We start from the raw sequence: 23777 nt of genomic DNA, 5'->3' as shown, positions 1-23777 counted from the left end.
AAGGTTTGTGGTTTATCTTACAGATGAAACTTGTTGAGCTTGGTGCTTAGTTGTCACCATTTTAGCCTATGGTAAACTAGATTCTACAACTGTATGTCCTTGTGACATTACCTCAAACATTTTATTTCCTATGTTGAAATGTTTGATAAATGATAATCCTTATCTAAGAAATTCAAGAGAGTATCTATCTCTTTATATTTAATTGTATCCTTTTAAAATATAATTGTGACTGATAATAGATTAAACTTGAGGCTTGCCTTGTCATATGAATAGTACTCACTCAAGGTATTTATGTAAAAGATTAAATTGGGTCACGATCTTCCAGTTATTTAAGGTTATCATCATCCAAAGTAAAATGACATGCTACTAGTGAATAATAATTAAGTGCAGTGTCACAATGAATATATTAGTTTTTTTTATATTTGAATATTTTTACATGGAAGGGATAAAGGAGAAGATTCGCTTGAAGAGAACAAACTCTTTTGTAAATTGTCCCACACTTTAAATTTGTCCACCTCACAAAGTGAGATGAGTTAGTTGGAATTGAACTATAGTCATAAATTAGAACTGAAAGTTAAATAGCTATCAAAATTTAGTCCAAATCTAGTTCTCATTGTGCACCATAATATGATTAACCTTAACTCTAACTCTAATAGACTTACGACTTGGAGGTCCCTCTGAATTATTCCAATTATAATTTCGAGTTTTGAAGTGCTGAATACCTGAGGCTGGGTAGATATAAGTGAATTAGTACTTCCTATCTAGCTCCTGGTACTTTAGTTAGGAGAAGCTTGCTATATTTTCTCAAGTGCATAATGTTGTTACATGTAGCATGCAACTTTTCTTCTTGTGTACTCATTCAATAATTTACAGCAACCTTCTTCTACACGGGTGAAAGACGGTTCTGCTACACGACCAAAAGGTACCACACTTGAAAAGGCCATCAACGACTTGGAAAAGATAGTTGCCTTACGTAAGTATCCTGAGACGTTGCTAAAGTCTAGTAATTAATAGGAAGGGTTTTCTTCTTATTCTGCAAGTAGTTTAATTAATAGAAAACTTTTTTCCAGACAGACCACCTAACCTTGATTTTCAAGAAGTGGATACTTCAGACCGTGGAGCGAATAGGAGGTTGCCTCAAGAAGTAAAGCAGAATCTTGCGAAAGTTGCTAGATTATCGGTACTGTGCTGAATAGCCTTTTTTTGAACGTCTGTGCTGCTGTCAATTCTTTCAACCTTGTTCATCTTTTCATCTCGTAGAAACTCGTTGTCTTTGCATGTCTGCACAATTTTCAACTCCACATCTTAAATTCTTAAATTAGTAGATTGAAATTTACTTATTTGATGATTTCATATTTTGATGAACCCCTTACTAAAGCTGAAAGATTATGATTGCTGAGACTGGTTTTGTTATTTTTTGGCTTTAGATTACATTTCAATATTGCAGTTTTATTGAAAGACAACTTTACGTGGATCTTTTCACCAAAAAAAAGTGCAAGAAACTTCGATGATGGTTCAATATTCATTGATTTAAGCTTCAATCAGTTGTATGACTTCTATGCACAAAGATCTATTTAGCTGCAAAATGCTGCATCATTTTGTTTGATGCACATTTCTATCTTAAGTTTGGTGATAATTTTAAGGAACCTGGAAATATAAAATAGTGTAACAAGATGTTGTGACTTGTGAGACAACATTACTGCATTTATTGATATTGTAAATGCCAAAGTTTTTCTGAATAACTTTCTTTTCATCTTACATACACATAAATAATTTTACTGTTTGTGCTTCTGTAGACCACTTTGAGTTGCTCATTATATTTCTAAAAAATACATACTGAATTAATGTATACACGCTTCAAACCTTCAACTCAGTTTCATTTGTTTGTATACATACACCTGTTGTAATAATATACATTGGCTATTTTCGCTTTAATCTAAGCAAAAAAGGGCATCTTAGCGTATCTAACAGCCCATTTGTTCTACTTAGTGTACACCTATCATTCATCATTTGTTCTATGTTCAGTCTGCAAGAATCTTTATAACTTTCAGTTCATGTCATTGGCACTTCAATAGAATCTAAATTTCTGAGTGATGCAGGCAAGTCAAAATAAGATCCCAGAAGATGTCTTACTCAACCGGCTTATGGGTATTGTTGGGCATATGGTACAGCGCAAGACGTTGAAGGTAAGCATAATGGGAAACAGTGTTATTACTTTGATCTTTTTTTTTCCTTTGTACTTTTACGTAGTATAAGCTAATAATGATTTTTCATCTTTGGTGCATTCTTGCAATCATGACTTAGTAGTGTGCCTCTATGTGCTAAAAGGCGCACTTTTAGAATTTTTCCATTTGTTGTGGATTTCTGATGCTCAATATTGTGCTTCACAATAACCCAATTCTTCCTAGTCAGAGTTCTTCAGAACTTTTTTTAAAGGTTCATTTAATTCCCTTTTCCTTTTATACCAATTTATGACCTTTTACTCCCTTTTCGTAGAATGGCCTAGTACATTTCGAGTACAGGGTGAACAAATTTGTCAACTCTATATTAGTAACGTTCTTACATAGAAGTCATAGAGGAATGACTATGATGATGCCATATTTCAGGGGAAAGGGGATGTATTGTATGATTGTATAGATGCCCCTGACGGCTCAAAATATAAAACATTTCCTTAACATGTAATTCTCTTGAAACCTATTTAACAGCTCTTTAACCAACTGAAGAGTGATCATTTCCTGTTGAAGGATCAAACAAATAGGATCTCATAACGTATGATACTAATAGAACATGAAAAAGGCCATTGTAGCACACCTTGCTCTCTTAGAGGAGAAAGGAGAATTAACGACTATTCTTTTATTCATTACAATATATAGGAGAGTCAGATATGGGCAAAATGTGACATCTTATATTGCATATATGCTGGGATTGGTGGAAACTCAAGTATGTCCGTATTGCATGTATGGCCTGGTTGTAAGTCCAATTCTATGACTTGTGAAGAGTTTAGGTCCTGGATTTTGATCTACAAAAACCAAACTCCAAATAGCACTGACTAGTGGCTACCTCTCACAAGGAGGATGTCTCGCTAATACATGACCTAATGATTTAAGCACCTTATGAGTAAATCACTTTCCTATTAGTGGGGAGATCTTGAGCAACAGATGGAAATGAGAGAAAATCAAAGCAACTTGAGGGCTTTGTTTATTGTGAGCAACAAATGGACAGAGCTTGCTAGTCTGTCTTTTATCAGGTTGTGAGGAGTATGGTCACAATGCTTAATAATTCATGTTCCATGGTAGAAGGTTGGCATGATCAAACCGTAATTGGAAATATATTTTCTCCTTGTTATAAACATGTATTTGCTACACATGGCAAGGTTTTAAATGTCGGATATCGGGTTCATGTCGGACGGCTAAAATTCATGTCGGATAGCAGAAATCGGGGATATATCAGGGGACATGAAAAAACATCGGATTGCCATATCGGATGCTGTGCATATGTGTAATATAAGTATCATAATGAAAATCTAAATATATTTAATAAATTCTATTGTGTAAAACACATAAAAAAGTAAATAACTTATTTAGCTTAGGGTTGATGTTGAAGAAAAGAGGTGAGAAAAGAGAACTTCGATGTTGGCAGTTAAGAAGAGAGAAAATCACCCGATATTGATGTCGAAGAAATAGCTCGGAGAAGACACCAATGAGATGTCAAAGGAGAGAGAAGATGAGTGATGAAAATTACTTCGATCTTTTTTTCCATTTCCCTTAACTTATCGGTTTTTGTCTTTGAAAGTAATATGAAGACAGTCAAGAATTTAAACCCAAACCTGATTAGATAAACATAACCAAAAAAATAAAAAAATCACCCAATTTTTCAAACTGAAAAATTGGCCGATATAACTGACATGCCCCCAGACATAACCGCCTGACATATCCGATATGTCCCCCGATATATCCGACGTGAACCATGAGAACGCAATATGTATTAAAAAGCTCTAACTTTGATAGTCGGATAGCCCCTAACTTTGACATGTCGGCCAACATGTCACTCATGTCGGCCGACATGTCGTATATGTCGGCTGACATTTAAAATACCGACTGATGGTTCTTAACATTAAACCTTATGTGTTTTATTTTAGGAAAAAAATGTGTCCAGGCCCCAAAAACAGAAATTTCATGTGCTGCAGCCCCTCCTACTATACCTCATGTGGTTCAGCCACTTGAAGTGTGATATTTTGTGCTGCAGCTACTTTTTAACAATTATTACATGCCAGCTAAGCTAAAATCCCCAAAATAACCTTATCCCCTCTCCTCAATCCTTCAAACCCAGTTCTCTCTCTCTCTCTCTCTCTCTCCTCTCTCTTTACAAACAAGGGCTTTCTCAAGCTCGTTGCCCTGGCCCTCGTCCTCCTCGCCGTCGCCACCTCCGCCCAGGCACCCAAGCCTCCCCCGAGTTCGCCTCCCCTCCTCTCCTCCGCCCGACCTCATCACGGTAGCTCGCCACCGCTCCCCGTCTCGCCCTCGACTACGCCGGAGTTCGCCGCTGCGCCTGCCACTTTTGAACCCTATAGTATGATAGGCCGGAGGAGGATGACCAAGAGAAAAGAGTGCATGATGCTCAAGAAAAGTGAAAATGAAGGGGCTGCAGGCACAAGGCCACTCTTTTTTTTGGAATTTAATGAGAAGCCACTGCTTGTTAAGGAGATTGTTAGTCAAGATGGCGAAGAGATGCCTGTTGGGTTTGAAATTTTAAGAGCTGATCTTGGTGCTGGAGCTAAGGAAGGAGATGGCGAAGTTTTTTTTGATAATTTGATGTTGGTATTCTTATCTTTGCTTGGATTTTGTCATGGAGTATTCTCCCTGAAGAAATGTTGAATGCCTTAACTTGCAGGAATTTGATGCTAAAATTTGATGTTGGTATTCTTATCTTCGCTTGGATTTCGTGTTCGTGTTAGTTCTAACTCAGTTCATGTTAGCTCTAAATAGTTAGTGTTCTAATTTAGAACTAACAAGAACTGAGTTAGAACTAACAGGAACTGAGTTAGAACTAACATAAACCCAGTTAGACCTAACATGAGTTAGAACTAATTGGAAAGCTGGAGTCGTGTTCAAGCCGTGAAATGCCGCGTGCGATGTCCTCAAGGAAGCAAAACACTTAAATAATTTGATTTGCATATAAGTTGGCTCCATAACCCGTATAATAGGTATCCAAACCGATGGTTCTGGGACTAAATTCATACCACAAATGCTCTCATTCTCTACCCACTGATTTTTTTGTCTTTCATGTTCCATGATCACATACTAATTTGGATTTAGCATTTTTATTTTATATGCTTTTCAGAATTAGTGCAGCATTATTCCAAAAACCGACGCCCAAATCCTGCTGTATCACGGCTGTTTCTCTCTTCGCTCCTTGCAAATCCTTATCGTGTTGTTAACAACGTCGACACGATCACTGAAATCACCATATTCTTTCGATAATTAATTCACTAATCAATGCATAATGCGCATTTGGGAGTTTGCAACATTTGCAGAAAGCTTTCTTGTGCCATTTCGTAACTAACATTGTATAAATTAGAACTAACTTGGTATAAAATAGAACTAACATTATATAAATTAGAACTAACTTGGTATAAATTAGAACTAACGTGGTATAAATTAGAACTAACGTGGTTAAAATTAGAACTAATTTGTTATAAATTAGAACTAACTTGATATAAATTAGAACTAACATGGTTAAAATTAGAACTAACGTGGTATAAAATAGAACTAACTTGGTATAAATTAGAACTAACGTGGTATAAAATAGAACTAACGTGGTATAAAATAGAACTAACTTGGTATAAATTAGAACTAACGTGATATAAAATAGAACTAACGTGGTGTAAATTAGAACTAACGCGGTATAAAATAGAACTAACGTGGTATAAATTAGAACTAACATGGTATAAATTAGAACTAACGCGGTATAAAATAGAACTAACTCGGTATAAATTAGAACTTACATGGTATAGAATAGAACTAACACTGTGCAGATTAGAACTAACACTGTGTAGATTAGAACTAACACGCTACAGAATAGAACTAACACTGTATAGATTAGAACTAACACGCTACAGAGTTAGTTCTATTTTTATACTAAGTTAGTTCTATTTTATACCACGTTAGTTCTATTTTATACCAAGTTAGATCTATTTTATACTAAGTTAGTTTTATGTTATAACAAGTTAGTTCTAATTTTAACCCCATTAGTTCTAATTTTAACCACTCTCCGTGCGCCTCTCTCATTTGGGTATCGTGGGCTCCAACCAAACAAGTACCTAACAACAAATAATTACAACAAATCACAGGATTGTGATAGTTACGGAATGGCACAAGAAAGTTTTCTGCAGATGCTGCAAACTCCCAAATGCTCATTATGCATTGATTCAGTGGGTAGAGAATAAAAATGCTAAATCCAAATTAGTATGTGATCATGGAACAGGAAAGACAAAAAAATCAGTGGGTAGAGAATGAGAGCATTTGTGGTATGAATTTAGTCCCAGAACCATCGGTTTGGATACCTATTATACGGGTTATGGAGCCAACTTATATGCAAATCAAATTAAAAAAGGACAGCTATCAAGATTGTTTAATCTATGACATTACTCACGGGAACTTATATGCAAATCAAATTATTTAAGTGTTTTGCTTCCTTGAGGACATCGCACGCGGCATTACACGGCTTGAGCACGACTCCAGCTTTCCAATTAGTTCTAACTCATGTTAGGTCTAACTGGGTTTATGTTAGTTCTAACTCAGTTCCTGTTAGTTCTAACTCAGTTCTTGTTAGTTCTAAATTAGAACACTAACTATTTAGAGCTAACATGAACTGAGTTAGAACTAACACGAACACGAAATCTAAGCAAAGATAAGAATATCAACATCAAATTTTAGCATCAAATTCCTGCAAGTTAAGGCATTCAATATTTCTTCAGGGAGAATACTCCATGATAAAATCCAAGCAAAGATAAGAATACCAACATCAAATTTATCAAAAAAAGCTTCGCCATCTCCTTCCTCAGCTCCAGCACCAAGATCAGCTCTTAAAATTTCAAACCCAACAGGCATCTCTTCGCCATCTTGACTAACAATCTCCTTAACAAGCAATGGCTTCTCATCAAATTCCAAAAAAAAAAGAGTGGCCTTGTGCCTGCAGCCCCTTCATTTTCACTTTTCTTGGGCATCATGCACTCTTTTCTCTTGGTCATCCTCCTCCGGCCTACCATACTATAGGGTTCAAAAGTGGCAGGGGAGGCTTGGGTGCCTGGGCAGATGGCGGACGGCGAGGAGGGCAGGGCCAGGGGCGACGCTTTGAGAAAGGCTTGTTTTTAAAGAGAGAGGGAGAGAGAGAGAACTGGGTTTGAAGGATTGAGGAGAGGGGATAAGCATGTTTTCAAAGGCGATTTGGGGCGCGCCGCCTCGGGCGCAAGGCGCTGCGGCGCAGTGTTTCGGCCCCGCATGAGGTGCGGGGCGCTCGGCGTAAGCGGAGCGCGCGCCTGCGGAGCGCCTTGCAGTGCCTCATGAAAGGCGGGTTGAGCGTGCGCCTCAGTTTGAAGGGGATTGGGTTGTTGAATAGCGGGCTATCGGGTAAAAAACCCGACTAAAACTTAAACCCAAAGTCCCATAAAGCAAGCTCAGCTCACCTCTTCGATCGCTACTGCTCTGCAAAGAATTAGGGCTTCTTTCTTCCGTTCTCTCTCCACTGCGGCGACGAGCTTCTTTCGACGATCGGAGGTCGACGAGCAGCCGGAGGTCGGAGGTCGATGAGCAATGTATTTTGCCTTTTTTTTTTCTTTCTCTGCTGTTTTTTTTTCTTTTCTCTCTTCTTTTGGTTCGTTTTCTGTCTTCCCGATTCTTTCTCCCCTTTTCTTTATCTGCTCATTTCTCTCTCCCCTTTTCTTTCTTTTATATTTTTCTACGTTTAACTTTTTCATCTTCTTTTTTTTCTTTTTTTTCTTTTCTTTATCTGCTCGTTTCTCTGCTCATTTTTTATTTTTTTTTCATCTTCGTTTTTTTGTGCTCGTTTCTGTGGTTGTTTTTTATTTTTATTTTTCATCTTATGAAGATAGGATAGTTCTGTTCATGTGAATTGATTGATAATTTTGTCATATGCATTATAACTACATGATATATTATATTATATTGTTGTCACGTTTCTCTTGAGGAATTAGACATCATTTATGGAACTAAGAAAATAATTAGTAATTTTACATTTTGGTCTTACTGTCTTATACTTAAGATTGGTTAATCAAATGATTGTTTGACTGTAGAAATGCTAACTAACTTACAAAGAGATTTACGGACTAATTGCTTGTTTCTTATTAATACATATCATGATATCAATCATAATTGTTCAAAATGTGATACTATTTGATTTCCTGTGCGAGATTGCGAGTATTGATTCTTGCTATTTGAGCTAGGTGTAGTGCTACACTGCTATTAGTTGACTTGAAAGTTGAAACTTGATTCGCCATTTATAACCTGTAAAGAAGGAAAACAAAATTTAGCAATATAGTTGTTAGTGTCATGCAATATAATATTTTAGTATGAAAGTTTGAATAATTTTTCATTCATCTTGTATATCTCAAAATACTAGTGATGTGTTATGTAAAAAAAAAATACTAGTGAATAGTGATGTAATATTGCAATATGAATTTAATGTATATATGTGTTTTGGTGTAGATATGTCTTCATCGGCGAGTGGTGGAAGAAGACAAGATCCTACATGGAAATATACTTCATTGGTTGATGAAGGGAATGCCAATAAACATAAGTGCATATTTTGTAACAAGATCACAAATGGCGGCATATCCCGACAAAAAGAGCATTTAATCGGGACGGATAGAAAACGCAAAAATGTGAGTCTTTGTCAAAAAGTCCCTCCCGATGTGGTTGAAGAGCTAAAAGATTATGAAGAAAGACAAAAGATGGCTAAAAGACAACAAGCTATAGATGAATATCTCCCCGAACTTGGAGATGAGAACATGGTGGAAAGACAACAAGCTATAGATGAATATCTCCCCGAACTTGGAGATGAGAACATGGTGGAAATTGATGATGGGGAGGATGAAGATGAACAAGTACAAGAACGTAGAGATAGAGGAAAAGGCTCGGCAGTTCCTAGGTCATCTTCAATAACGGCAAGAGGAAGAGGGAGTGTTGGCATGCACAGTGCGGGATCTTCCGTTCCTAGGTCATCTTCAATAACGGCAAGAGGAAGAGGGAGTGTTGGCATGCACAGTGCGGGATCTTCCACAGGCTCAAAGAGGAAGGGGCCGATGGATGCATTTCTTACATTCGATCCCGCTCTTGAGGTCGCCAAGGATGAAAGAAGGCGCAAGTTGAGGCAATCATATATTGAAGAAAGCCTCAACAAAGATGCAGTGGCTAAAGTGCATCAAGACATATCTCGGTGGTGGTATCAAGCCAACATTCCCTTTAATGCCGCTCGTCTTAGATCTTTTAAAATCATGTTAAAGTCTATGGGGGCTTTTGGGCCTAACTTGCCTCCTCCGACATTACACCACTTGAGAGAGCATTTGCTTAAGAAGGAGAAAAAATACACCGATGATCTGATACAGCCTCATAAGGAGGTGTGGGCTACCAAAGGTTGTTCTTTCATGTCAGATGGTTGGAGTGATAGAAAGGGGAGGACATTGATCAACTTTCTTGTGAACTCTCCTCGTGGTACGGTGTTTCTTTCCTCTATTGATGCCTCTGATGAGATCAAGACGTGTGACAGAATGTTTGAGATACTTAGTGAGCAAATTAAGCTCATAGGACCTCATAATGTTGTTCAGATCGTCACGGATAACCATTCTAGTCTCAAATATGCAGGTAAATTTTAAGCAATTAATTGTTCAGATCGTCACGGATAACCATTCTAGTCTCAAATATGCAGGTAAATTTTAAGCAATTAATTTTATTTTGGTTATGAATCCTTTGCTAATGGTAAATTTTAAGCAATTAATTTTATTTTGGTTATGAATCCTTTGCTAATGCTATGTTAGGTTGCTCTGTTATTGATCTTTTTTTTATTCTTTTATTTATAGGAGCGGAATTGAAAAAAGAGTATCCTCATTTATATTGGACTCCTTGTGCTGCTCATTGTCTTAATCTCATGCTCAAGGATATTGGTAAACTACCATCTGTGAAGCTAACTTTGAGTCGAGCTATGGAGTTTTAATCTCATGCTCAAGGATATTGGTAAACTACCATCTGTGAAGCTAACTTTGAGTCGAGCTATGGAGTTGACTGGATTCATCTACTCACATGCGTGGGTTTTGAAGCTGATGAGAGGTCAAACTAACGGCAAAGAGCTTCTTAGACCGACGGTGACACGATTTGCCACATCATTTATGACTTTGTCAAGCATCCATCGACAGAAAAATAACCTCAGAAAGATGTTTAATTTGGAGACATGGAGGCAAAGTAAGTGGGCAAGAGATTCAAAGGGCAAATCAGCTGAAAGGATAGTTCATATGCCATCTTTCTGGAACAACATCGTTCGTATTCTCAAGTTGACGACTCCTCTTGTTGGTGTTCTGAAACTTGTTGATGGTGACAAAAAGCCTGCTATGAGATACATTTATTAGGCAATGGATAGAGCTAAGGAGGCTATTGCTAATGTCTTTGGTGATGATTCAACAAAATATTCTGAGGTATTTGATATCATTGATAAGAGGTGGCAGGATCAGCTTCATCGTCCTTTGCATGCTGCAGGATATTACCTTTTTCTATGACCATCCAAATATCCAAGGGGATGACGAAGTTATGAGAGGTCTTTATCAAGTCATTGAGAAGATGGTGCCCACACAAGACCAAGACAAGGTTGATAGGCAGTTGGATATATACAGGCATGCTGGGGGTCTTTTTGGTATGGAGATAGCTAAGAGAAACAGAAAGAAGAAGTCTCCAGGTAAATATGCATAATATAAAGTTATAAACCCTAAATTGACTAGATTTCTTATAAGAAATACACTACTAATCACAGTCTATTTAAATTGACAGCTGATTGGTGGGAGTCTTATGGTGCATCAGCACCAGAGTTGCAGAAGCTTGTTGTTAGAGTCCTCAGCCTTACTTGTAGCTCCTCTGGCTGTGAAAGAAATTGGAGTACTTTTGAGCAAGTATGATTAGTTTTATTTTATTGAACAAAATAGATTTAATTCCCTTAGAGATATGGATATTGATTTGATTGATTTGTATAAATTACAGATACATACCAAGAAGAGGAATAAGTTAGATCATAAGAGGCTGCAAGATCTAGTTTACTGCAAGTACAACCAAGCTTTGAAGGAGAGATATGACTGCAGAGATTCTATTGATCCGATTAAGTTGGCTGATATAGATGAAAGCAATGAATGGTTGTTAGGGCAGTTCGGTGCAGGTGAAAATGCAGAGAATGACTTGGTGAAGGGCGAGGATAACCTTACATATGGTGTCATAGGAGATGCAATGGGAGCTGAAGAAGATGATTCTATGTATCTAAGATCGACTAATAGGTTTCGAGGATCTTCAAGTGATATTGGTTCTTCGTCGAGGAGGAGGGAGCCAGTTTCTGAGTCAGAAGATGAAGAGGAGTTTAATGACGAGGAGGAGACTGAAGATGAGGATGAGGATATACCCTTAGAAGGGGATGATGATGATGTTAATGAGGATGATTAGAATCATTAGGCTATTATTTTGCTATTTATTTGCTTTGTTTAATTAGATTGCTTGTTTTGCTTTGATGTTAGTGAACTTTGGAAGTGTTTTAATTGCTTAGTTTTTTTGTTTTGATGGACATCTTGATTTGCTTCAATGATTAAATCTTTATCTTGTGATCCGGTAGTATATATTTTATCTTGAGTCATTGACATTTTTTATGTGAAATTTCACAAATATTTATTTTTTCATGCATCTTGTATATCTTCAAAAATTTTGTGATCTGGAGTGCGCCTCACTTCACTCGGGCGCGCGCATCGCATTGCGCCTTGCGCATGTACGCGTAAACTGACTTTGCGCCCCGCATTGCGCCTCGCGCATTGAAAACACTGGGGATAAGGTTATTTTAGGGATTTTAGCTTAGTTAGCATGTAATAATTGCTAAAAAGGGGCTGCAGCACAAAATGTCACACTTCAAGGGGCTGAACCACATGGGGGAAACTAGGAGGGGTTGCAGCACATGAAGTTTTTGTTTTTGGGGCCTGGACACATTTTTCCCTTTATTTTAATTCCATTGCATTTGATTGCATATTCACTTCTTCATGCCTATGACATTTTCCACTAATTATCTTTACATTATTATAGATTACTTTTATATACTAATTACTTAACAGTATTATCATGAGGTATAGTCATAAATAACTTGTCTTAATAATAGGTGCCGATATGATTAACATTCTGAAGCAAGTGATAGTCTGATATCTAGTGAACTTCAATTTTCTTTGATTTGTATCCAAAGATGTTTTCATGTTGGCCATATTTCTGCTGCGTTTTATGTTGAATAATGACTTATTTTCTTTTGTAGAGAAATCTGAGAGAGATCGTTGAGTTAGGTCTTGCAGCAAATCAAGAGAAAAGTGATAGATTTAAACAAATAAAACAAGAAGTTAATGAAATGATAAGGACACGTGTGTCATTTATGAAGTCCAAGGTATGTTTATGTTTTCACTTATACTTTTTTTTGGATTTCTAAGTAGACTGTACAGTAGAAGGAATAGTTTCTTTACCCGTGCAATGTGTGTACTGCTTTTCTGGATATTTTCTGCGAATTACATGAACCATTGAATGCATAATGCTAAAATTTTAATTTCATGAGTTAGCCTATGTACTTTGTTGGAAGCTACAAGTGCATTATGTGCTTTTATTATGACACAAGTCCCAAACAAATATCTCATAATCTAATTTTAGTCCCTCATTAACCCCCCCCCCCCCCCCCCCCAAATAAATAAATAAATAAATAAATAAATAAAACAAAAATACAAAAACAAAAAAAACTCAAAAAAAGAAAAGAAAATAATAATAATAATAATAATAATAATAAAATAGAAGGAGGCTCGCCTGCTGACCCCTAGAAGGTTATTAAGCCCTAGGCTTTGCTTCATTTTTACAAAAAACATTGCCTCTTTGAACCTCTCTTCCATAGCTATGTTCATACTTCTATTTAGGAATCCAACCCGATACAAGGGCTAATTCCATCTCCTGACATCCATTCTTCCAATTCTCTTTTCCTCTTCAACCTCCATTTTCCTTGCCTAATCTCATTCTGTGTCTCCTACATATTCTCCTCCTTTCTTCTGTATTGCGCTAAAATTCACTATTTTGTGTTGTCCTCACCTTACAATGGTATACCAAGGCAGAAGATATACTCCAAAGAAGATGATGCTACAAAATGTAAAAATAATCTATTATTGTCTGAGTGCAGAAAAGCTTCATTGTTAAAAGTTAGGGCTTCTTGCTATATACCCTCAAATCTTTCATATTTGCAAAATTACCCCCCAATTCTCACACTTTGAGTTTTTCTACGCATCCACTTAACAATTTTAGTTCTAAAATAGCAAACTATTGCAAACATATTGGAAATTATTGGAAAATTTTGAAAGTGCCGTATTTAGAAACAAAAATTGTTAGGTTGGAGGGATAGAAAACTTAATGAAATACATTTTTCTTCGCTCGGGTTTTTTTTGGGGGGTGGGGTGGGGCATTTTACAACTACTAAGATTTGGGGGGTAAGTTTGCAAAGATGGAGGATTTGAGGGGTATATATGCAAAAACCCTTAAAAGTTAATATTTCAATGCATATACCCTTTAGGTCAAATTTTTATACTGGTACATTGTTTGAAATAACCCTCTGATCGGTAGGATAAGGACTGGGTTTTCTTAAAGGTAAGATTGAGGTGTCAGTTTTGCTTAAGGACAAGGCTTATCTTGGTGGTAGAACTCATTCAGCAAGAGTAGCGGAATAGAGAGAAAGAGTAGTTCGCAGGGTTATTTTGACACTATAATTTAATCGTAGTTAACCCTCAACCATGGTTATATTAAAGTTTAGATGAAATGCATTGGAGGGGCTCTTAGTAAGTGGGTTGTTTTTGGTAAAACTTACAAAATCTAATTTGCAAGGAGGCTAATATCAAATTATGGAATTTGTTGGGATTTATATCCTAAAAACCAATGTTTTGGAAAAAGCTTTTTTGAAACTCGCTTCGAAACTCGCTTCACTACTTTTTGAAGGCTAAACGCTTTGAAACTCAAGAGTGAAGCTATTTAGCCATTGAAGCTTACGCCTCATCGCTTAAAGCATAACTGAAGTGTGTGTTGCGCGCTTCATAAAACACTTTTCTTTTGAAGAACACCCTTTAGACAAGATAGGAGGGTATAAAAGGATTTTTGACTAACTTCAAAATACCCCTATGTATTTTCAATATGACCGTGTGAATGTAAATAAAATATATATGTTATGTATGTAGCATAGTTTACTATGACTCGTTTCTAGATTTCACATATTTTTATTCTAATTTACTAATCAAGACATAATGCATATATTTGTAAATTATTGTACCACTATGTATTATATGTTAATAAATTTTACAAAATTAACATTAAAGTACTTAAACTCATGAAGCTTACTCCTCACACTTTGAAGCTTACGCCTCACTTCATCAAACGGTCCAGCGCTTCGCCTTGCGCTTCCGCTTTTTTAAACATTGCTAAAAACCATTCGATTAATTTTGCATTTATGTCTAAATGTTTTTCTTCAACAGATGTCTGAGCAACATGATGGTTCTGCGGATGATTTTCAAGAAGTAAATGGTGGTGAAAGGAAATCTCTAAGAAGACACAATATGGATATTGCATTGGAAGACAAGATATGTGATTTGTATAATTTATTTGTTGAGGTAAGAAATTAGACAGTTCTGATTTCTTAGTTCTTAAGAGAGAGAGAGAGAGAGAGAACCCAAAAGAAGACTATTGATGTGAAAGAGTTTAACAAGTAATACACTTAGTTATCTTAGATTGTTCTCACGTTGATGTTTCTTTATCTCGTTAAATTTATTTACTTTATGTCTATGAGCGCATTTTGTTTTTTATCATTTTGATTATCGAGCAATTGAATAGTCAACCGATGTAATCTTTCTCATCTAATAGATCTGTTTGCATTCTCCAGGGACTAGATGCAGATAAGAGTTCTGAAAGAAGGAAACTTTATGGGGAGGTAATCCAAATACCATGTATAGTGATAGTCATGCTGTATAGTTTTTGCATATATACCCTTCAAATCTTCTATATTTGTTACCCTCCAAATCATGATATTTGGAAAATTACCCTCCAATTCTCTCATATTGGGTTTTTCTACCTCTCCAACTAAACAATATCGGTTTCTAAATAGGGAATGTCAAAAGTTTCCAATAAATTCCAATATGTTCGCAATATTTTCTGTTTAAAAACTAACACCGTCGTGGGAGGGTAGAAAAACTAATTGTGAGAATTGTGAGAGAATTGGGTGGCAATTTTGCAAATACCAAGATAGGAGGGATATATTTGCAAATATGAAAGATTTGAGGGGTTTATATTCAAAAACCTCTATTATGTTTTTTAAGGTACATAATTTTGTAACCAACTTTTAAGTCCAGAAAATTGTACTGCAAAATGCTTCTTATTACTTGTTGAAGCTTCGTAGCTTTTTGCCCAAATTGTATGGATATGGGTATGGCTTTGGTATGGGACACGGGAAACTAGTAAAAGCTAGGGTACAGGGACATGACTAAAATGCATGCTAGCATGCAAATGAGAAATGACCCTTTGGAATTGTATTTCTGAACTAAATATAGGCTGAAAAGAGCCCGACCCTTGTCCAACAATTGTCAAAAAGTGGATGTGAAGTGTTGGATGTATGTCCAAGAAGTGTGTGTGAGTGTTTTAATTAAAACATATATTCTATAATTGAGAACATGTCTTAATGAATGTGTACATATACTCACGGAGTGTCCAAGAAGTGATGATATCGATTAAGGGTACGAGCATGTCAGGCACGGGTACCACTTCATGATAGAAGTCCCCACACAACATAGCTTTTTGCTAACTGGGTCTAATCTGTGAACTTCTGTCTGTTTTAATCATTCTCTTCTGTTTTTTCCATTTCCAGTTCTATCCTTATTTTGTTTGCATGTCCTTTTACCTTGACTGCTGGATGATTTGCAGAGGAAGTTATTTGAAAATTGTTATTTGTCAAATATTTTGCTTTATGATAATGGGTTTCCTCGTAAGTTTTTAATCTGAATGAGAAGTAGCTCTTGTTGGTGAAGCCTTGTTACTGTTATTTGATAATTTCCGGTTTCAGTTCTTATTAAATCTTTTTTGCTTTGCGTTTAGCTTGCAGAATTGTGGCCAAATGGTTATATGGACAGTAATGGAATCAAGGATGCTATATACAGATCAAAGGACCGAAAGAGAACACGAATTTACAGAGATAAGGTCCTTTACACAAATATATTTCTCAGTTATGAATGCTTTCTTTTGTATAAACATGTCACTATATCATTCACTGGGTCAAGTTTCCTTATTAATGGATGATGATGTTCAGTGACCTGTTAAGTAGTTGAAGTAGAATATACTTATGTCTGGACAGTTATCTATATCACTTAAGATCAATTTATACGAACTATTTTGCAAAAATAGTCAATTGGAATCCATAAATGTGAATTAATATTACTTTATGGTAAGTCTAAACATATCCAAAGCTTTTCATGTTCTAATTTTCTTTATTTGGAGAAGTGAGCTGCTTAATTTTCTTTATTTGGAGGAAGTGAGCTGCTTTGCTACCGTGTAGAATAATCAATCATGGTCAACTTCTTCCCTCCTAAATTTTGATATTTATTCTAGGCGTAAACATATAGATTTACATGCATTATGGAGATTCAAGGTATAACTTTTGAGTTTCAAATCCCGATTGCCATCATGATATAAAATCAAATGAAGAAGAGGGAAACTAGTGAGATTCTTATTTCTCTCTTCAGTTGCATTATTCAGTACATTTACATTTGGTACTTTCCAATTAAAATTTTCTCTGAAAGGTTCAAGAAGGAAGTTTGGAAAAATTAATTTCAGAAGGCCATGGTAATTGGATCTTTTCCTCTTTAGTCACACTCGGCCACAGAAATCACTAATATCTCATGCATAAGCTAATCACAGTGTGATCAAGATGTACACAATAAATCAACCTTGTGATTACCATGGCTCCAGTGTGTTCTGTTGCTCACTTGTGATGTAGTTATCTTCTCCATGTTGTGAGATTTTCTCGTGGGTCTCTTAGCCACGTATGTCAATTTGGTACTAGAAAATTCTCATTGTTGGAATGTCAGTTCAACGTGCTAGTCGATTTGTTTTTGGAGCTGGGATCTGATTTCAGTGTGTTAGTCAAGGTAGTACCATCTTGGATTCCACTATGTAAGGAGCTATGCCGCATGGACATGGGTACATGTACTGGTACGGCTGCGGTTACTAGTACATAACATGAAAAATTCAATGAAAGGGAGGGTATAGGGACGCAACTATACACATATATTGAAACTAATTTACATAAGATCAATATTATTATTCTTTTCATTCACATGTTAAGAGATCCAGAATTGTAGAGCATTTTAATGTTTCTTTTATTTTGTAGATTATAAATTGGAATGCCAATAAAATTTTAGTTGCGGGATAAATGTCCATGAAGTGTGTGACTAATGTTTTAACTAAAACATATATTATATAATTGAGTAGCCGGACACTTCTTCTTGGGCGGCGTATCCATGTCAGACATGTGTCAGACACAGATTCACCGCATACATGCTAGGGACACGTCACATGTGTAGTTCAAAGCAAAACCCGATTTCCCCATTACTTATAACCCTAAACTTGTTTCTTTGGTATATATCGAGCTCAAAACCAATAGGTTTTTTTAACCCGAAAACCGAAACCATTACTTAAGATTTGAAAAATACCCATTGTATGTCATGCTTCCAAAACTAAACTTTTGTTGTTAAATCTTAATTTTTTGTTTGATTTAACTTGATTGTTAATTATTATAGATAGTAAAAGAAACATGCAAATGTTATGTATTTTAATTTAATTCAATATTTGATCTAATGTAAATATTTTATATATACATGTGTGTGTCTATATGTCCCCGTATCCTGCCTTTTACAAATTTGCCGTGCCCCATTTGCATATCAGTGCCCCGTGTACGCATCTGCACCTGTATTCATGCAACCAAGGAGTACACGTTTGAATAAATGTAACGTGAGTATTCATGGAGTGTCAGTGTCTGACACAGGTACGATACAGATAGAAGTACCTACAAAGTGTCCAATGAGTGTTAGTGTGCCGTACGTGTCAGGTAGTACGTATTCATGATTGAAGTATGCAGATAAAGGCAAGGTTTTAAATGTCGGCCGACATGTCCGGCATGTCGGCCGACATATCGGTTTGAGGGCTTGACCGATACGATTTAAATGTCGGCCGACATGTCCGGCATGTCGGCCGACATATCGGTTTGAGGGCTTGACCGATACGACATGGACGTTTTCAACTCGTATGTCGGTTTTCAAGGCCAAATCGGAAATATCAGGGTCATATCGGGCATATCGGGCTATTTTTTAGCTTTGAAAAATCGGTCGATATGATACTTTTCTTTAAGATCTATTTTTGTTATCGGGTATGGGTTTAGTGATAAATACCCAAACCCGTTTGACCCGTTCTCATGTTTAAGGGTTTCTTATGAACCCGATAGAAAGAATTTATGAACCCAAATCCATATATTATTTACTTATAAATATGTTTAGTCTATAGAATATATAAAGTATGCTTATATTGAATTTATGAATGCTTAGATTACATTTAGGACATGATATTATACATATGCGCACTACCCGATATGACAATCCGATATTTAGTCAATGTCCCCCGATATATCCCCAATTTTCGCTATCCGACATGGATTTCAGCCATCCGACATGAACCTGACATCCGACATTTATAACCTTGGATAAAGGAGATAGAGGGGGGCAAAATTTATTCCATCCTCAACTCAAATTGGTTCCTCTTTTGTTCACCTTAATCCTTTCCACGTCGCTTGTTCATCCCTCGGATTGCTTCCTACTTCAGGCTTGATCTTAACATTGTCATTCATCCGTGGAGCTCTGATCTCTGGGACATCAATATTGTCTCTATCTATTATCTAGATCCTTTAGGTTCATGTGTCGATATTTGCACCCAAAATTTCTCCTCTCTTCATGTTCGCATCATCCTTTAGGTTCATGTGTCGATATTTGCACCCAAAATTTCTCCTCGCTTCATGTTCGCATCTAATCTCAGTCCTAACCTGCAGTCGGCAGTCACCGTCTCTGACCTGATTGTTTCTATCACTGTGCATTGGTTTCATCTTGTTGACACACTCAAAACCCCTCAAAATCTCTCAAATGTGGATAAGAGTTGAGACTTGAGACTCAAGTTTGAATGATGAGCTTTTAAACATGCATATTGTATGAAATTCTGCCCATGTATGATATTCATTGGTATGAAAAATAGCATTATTTTTCAAACATGGATTCCACATGAAAATAACCTTGAATAATTAGTTTTAATTTTTAAAATTCGGAGTTTGTACGGCAGAAAATCATTTTATTATGGTTCATGATGGAGTAACCGGAAAGATAATTTATTCACAAGTTTTGTCACCATTGAGTGACAACTTGTAATATTCACCTTCAAGGCCAAATTTTAAAAAAAAAAGAAAAAGAAAAGGACTTCTAATTGTAGAAGTTATATAGTTTTACTTATAGCCATTCTCATATTTCATAGTCATTGTTGATTGTTAATTTTTCAATTTCTTTTTTCTAATGTCAAGAATTTTGTATAATTTGGTGGTTTATTTGGAAATTACCTTGTAAATGGAAATTGTTATTGCAATTAACATGTCAAATGCTCCCTTTTGAGTTATTTTAATAATATTTTTATTGTTAATTTATTTATTAATAAAAAATTTTGTGAATAATAAAAGCAACTTATAATAAAATACTTAATTCATATTTTTTTAGTTATCTGTCATTATTTCTTAATTTAAATTAACTATTGTTTAATAACGACTAATTCAAGACCTTGAAACACTCTTTGATTAGGCATGTCAAATCTGTTGAAACCCTAATACCATTAACCTAACCCATGTCTGCCTGTCTTGGTTCCTACATGAGGACTGCTCCAAGGATAATTCAAGTATGGAAGAGATGAGCAAAATTTGACTAGGCATCCCAGCAGTCAATCATACCAAACTCGATATCTTTTTCATTATATTTTACATTCCCATGCTGCTATGCACATAGTTTTCATTGTTTATATTATACAATTGTAGGATTAGATTTACTGCATGGTGCTGAGTAGATTCTTACGTAAAAACTTTGGTATCTGTCCGATCTATGTGCATAGTTTTCATTGTTAATATGTTTACAATTATAGGATTAGATTTACTGCATGGTTCTGAGTAGATTCCTAGGTACCTTTTGGTATCTTTTTCATTATATTTTACATTTAACTTTACTAGAGGTCCCTCATGTATTGTCCAAATATAATCTAGATCCTTCATTTTTGGAAATGTTTGGAAGTCTATCAAGCAATGTCAGCAAGCAAGATTTAACGGAAGTTTGTATATTTAACGGAAGTTTCTAAGGACCTATGTGGATGACAAAGATAACCTTAGGGACATGTTTGCAAAAAAGTTACTGAAATTACTAGTGTCTGCCATGTTTATGACATGTCAGCAAAAGTTAACAGAATTTTATAAAATAACCTAGGCTGATGATTAGGAACCCGCACAGGTACTTCTAAACATAAAGGAACCAAATGATATTCGGGCAATACATAAAGGGCTCTCCCAGAACTTTTGCCTTGTACATTTCTATGAAGGACCCCAGTGATATTTGGGCAATATATAAGGAACCTCCCAGAACTTTTGCCTTTTACGTTCCTATGTTGCTATGCACATAGTTTTCATTGTTAATATGTATACAATCATAGGATTAGATCAGCTGCCTGTTGTTGACTAGAGTCCTTGATATATACATGCTGTTTGTAGTGCCAACAGGAAACACTAGTTCTAGTCTTCTGGATTAAGATTTTGTACCGAGCAGTGAACACCACCTATCAAAAAGAAAATATTCATAAGTTTGCCTTTTACGTTCCTATGTTGCTATGCACATAGTTTTCATTGTTAACTCGGATGTTCTCTGCATTTAATCCTCATGTATATCAAAGAAACTAAATTCACACAGTTTTAGTTCCTATGATCTTTTGTTGAATAAGAAAATATTCATAAGTTTGATGACCATTTTCTCGCAATACTAAAAAAATACAAGCATAGGCAGTGTCTTTCAGACCCTATATGAAGTTAAGTTTTTTATCATATATGAAAACACAAGACAATAACTATTGTTCTCTGTAGTTATAATTTTACAAGGCTGTTTTTTAAGTTGCATTTTCATTGTCTAGCTTGTTTTTGTTATTTAAACATTCAATTTGCAGTTCACAAAAATAACCTAGAATGCTATTAGAGCTTTAGCATGTTTGTGATGGTTTCTAGTGTGCGTATATTGTGCATCCCTTTAGCTTGAAGCCTCATTCTTACTGTGCATATCTCTCAACAATCTAATTTATTTGGTCCTATGTGATTGTTATTGAAAAAGTCATACCATTGGTGAAATCTATTCCCTATGTCAGATCTAGTTTTAGTTAATAGTGTAAGTGCATTTGTCTCACACAGTTTAAGGTTTGTGGCTAGTTGAGTTGTGTTTTGCAATGAAGTGTGTTGCAGTGGTCCCTAATTGTTTCTTTCACCTAACGTAATGACATGAAGTGCTGTCGACTTCTTACAGACTACCTGTTCCTAATTTTAAGCAAACGGCAGCTATATAAACTGACTTCACTAGCATACAAACCTTTTATATCTTATCTGACCAGTCATTATCCAAGGCACCATCTTACTACTTCCATGTCCAATACTGTAGGAGGTGATTATTGAAAGTATTGTTTCATATAAGTGTACATTCAACCTTGTTCTCGTCCATGAGTTGATTTTAATACTGGTCATATAGTTCTATCAGTGAAGCATCTTACTGCCCAGAAATGCAATATCATGTATTATGCACGGAACACCATGCACTGCTTTACTTTATGTTTTCATCCATGCATAAAGAATTTGGTAAATACAAACCCCTTTAATTTAAGTTTGGCCGATTTTGAGATGATCCCATAAATTTAAAACATTTCAACTGACCCCCCTGAAGTTTGAGGTGTTTCAGAAAACCCCCCAGATGTTCAGTTTTTTCAATTAACCCCCTAACAGTTTTAGATGGACTGGTAAAAAGACCAAAATATCCTTTGCAATTAACACTATTATTAAATTTAAGGGGTTTTGTAAAATTTACCCTTAAGAATTCTCTGGTTTCATGTGTTCAATTTTCATCAGGTTCGTGAAGAAGAAAGAATCAAGAGGAAGAAGCTGGCCGCTGTGGCTAGGATGGATGGGCAAAATTTGAATACTCAATTACCATCTGAGCAAGCGAGACAAGACAAAGATTCTACTGCTGAAGTACTCTCTCCTCCAGAAAAAGTTACAACCATTGAACCATCTTCACTATTGAGTAATTCTGGAAACCATCATGTATCCAAGCATCACGACAAGACTCGCAAGAGTAGCAAAACCGTTGTTGAAAATGCAAAAAAGAAAGCGAAGAGGAAGCCAGAATCTGAACTGGGAGAGATCCATGTCCATGCAACAAAACTTCAATATCAGGAAAAGGAGAGGCCCAGTTCTCCTAAGGTCACCGAAGCTCCAAACGCAATTCACCAACCTAAACAAAACATTCAGAGCTAATTCCAGGAATGCTAACTATATACTAGAAGTTTATACTTTTGTGTACTGCAAGGAACAAAAATGTGGGATATTTAGCGACTCATTTATCGCAATTCATGATGATGGAGGCCACATATTTGTTTCTTATAGTACATGAGTAGTATATGGACTAATACTTGCTATTAGTTAGCATTGCTCAATTCCATATGGGGCATGAGATTGAAATTCATATTTTTACTGGGTCTAATTGTTAGTTTAATCTATTTAGTTAACATTGTAATTGTGAAGCTGAGTAATATATGGTTTCCATATGCCCAAGTTCCGACTTTTGTTCTTGTGAGCAATTGCTGGCATGAAGAAAATATATCTTTATTTATTTACTTATCTAGTTCGAGGCAGGGTTCATGGTTTTCCAAACATTTAGCTCAACTTATTTACCAAAAAAAAAAAGTGATTTCTTTTAGCCTCCTTGGCTGATATTTTGTTGCTTTCCAACTTTCTTCACCTTAGCTTGAGTTCATGAATTGTGATAATAACTGCCTTTTCATCGTCACAGTGGTGCATTAAATTATAAGGTAGGTGGTGCGATGCGTTGCTAGCTTTTTCTTTTTCTTCTTTCCCCCTTCCTACATTTAGGTAGTTTCCCCGTTTCTGCACTGGAGAACCAACAGTGAGAACGGAGCAAACACCGACTACCACCGACTACCAAACACAGTTAAGCATTAAGCTTTCACGTTTCTAATGTCTTCGGGGCTTTTTTTTACCAGACAGGGGCTTTCTTCTTGGATGCTTTACTTTTATGACATTACCCACCTAAAAAGCTGTTTTCCTTTCTGAATTTTTTCATTCACTGGGATCATAGTTGGGAC

The 23777-nt window shown here is 36.0% G+C and overlaps 2 protein-coding genes across 4 annotated transcripts in view; both read left to right on the top strand.

Moving 5' to 3' along the window:
• Nucleotides 1–23299, top strand: part of LOC109825053 (ubinuclein-1-like) — a 46832-nt gene extending 23533 nt beyond the window's left edge. The window contains exons 6-13 of one of the 3 annotated variants that reach the window (XM_020391754.1): nucleotides 874–973; nucleotides 1071–1180; nucleotides 2100–2186; nucleotides 12553–12678; nucleotides 14786–14920; nucleotides 15190–15237; nucleotides 16395–16496; nucleotides 22522–23299. In XM_020391754.1, the coding sequence (XP_020247343.1) occupies nucleotides 874–973; nucleotides 1071–1180; nucleotides 2100–2186; nucleotides 12553–12678; nucleotides 14786–14920; nucleotides 15190–15237; nucleotides 16395–16496; nucleotides 22522–22929 (1116 nt within the window). In that variant the 3' untranslated portion in view covers nucleotides 22930–23299. The remainder of the gene's footprint in view (nucleotides 1–873; nucleotides 974–1070; nucleotides 1181–2099; nucleotides 2187–12552; nucleotides 12679–14785; nucleotides 14921–15189; nucleotides 15238–16394; nucleotides 16497–22521) is intronic. The other 2 variants (XM_020391756.1, XM_020391755.1) reach the window with 2 other exon arrangements.
• On the top strand, nucleotides 10242–11820 carry LOC109825054. Its single transcript, XM_020391757.1, has 3 exons — nucleotides 10242–10959; nucleotides 11052–11170; nucleotides 11259–11820. Exons 1-3 carry the CDS (start codon nucleotides 10668–10670, stop codon nucleotides 11706–11708), a joined length of 861 nt encoding a protein of 286 aa, XP_020247346.1. The 5' UTR covers nucleotides 10242–10667; the 3' UTR covers nucleotides 11709–11820.

Source organism: Asparagus officinalis, chromosome 10 (assembly GCF_001876935.1).
Source record: "Asparagus officinalis chromosome 10, Aspof.V1, whole genome shotgun sequence".
NCBI classification, from domain to species: Eukaryota; Viridiplantae; Streptophyta; class Magnoliopsida; order Asparagales; family Asparagaceae; genus Asparagus; species Asparagus officinalis.
This window is presented reverse-complemented; position numbering and strand designations above follow the sequence as displayed.

Coding starts and splice junctions, on each gene's coding strand:
- LOC109825054 (XM_020391757.1), top strand. CDS start 10,668: ATGTCTTTGGTGATGATTCAACAAAATATTCTGAGGTATTTGATATCA. Junction 10,960..11,051: donor CAGAAAGAAGAAGTCTCCAG/GTAAATATGCAT, acceptor TTAAATTGACAG/CTGATTGGTGGGAGTCTTAT. Junction 11,171..11,258: donor ATTGGAGTACTTTTGAGCAA/GTATGATTAGTT, acceptor TATAAATTACAG/ATACATACCAAGAAGAGGAA.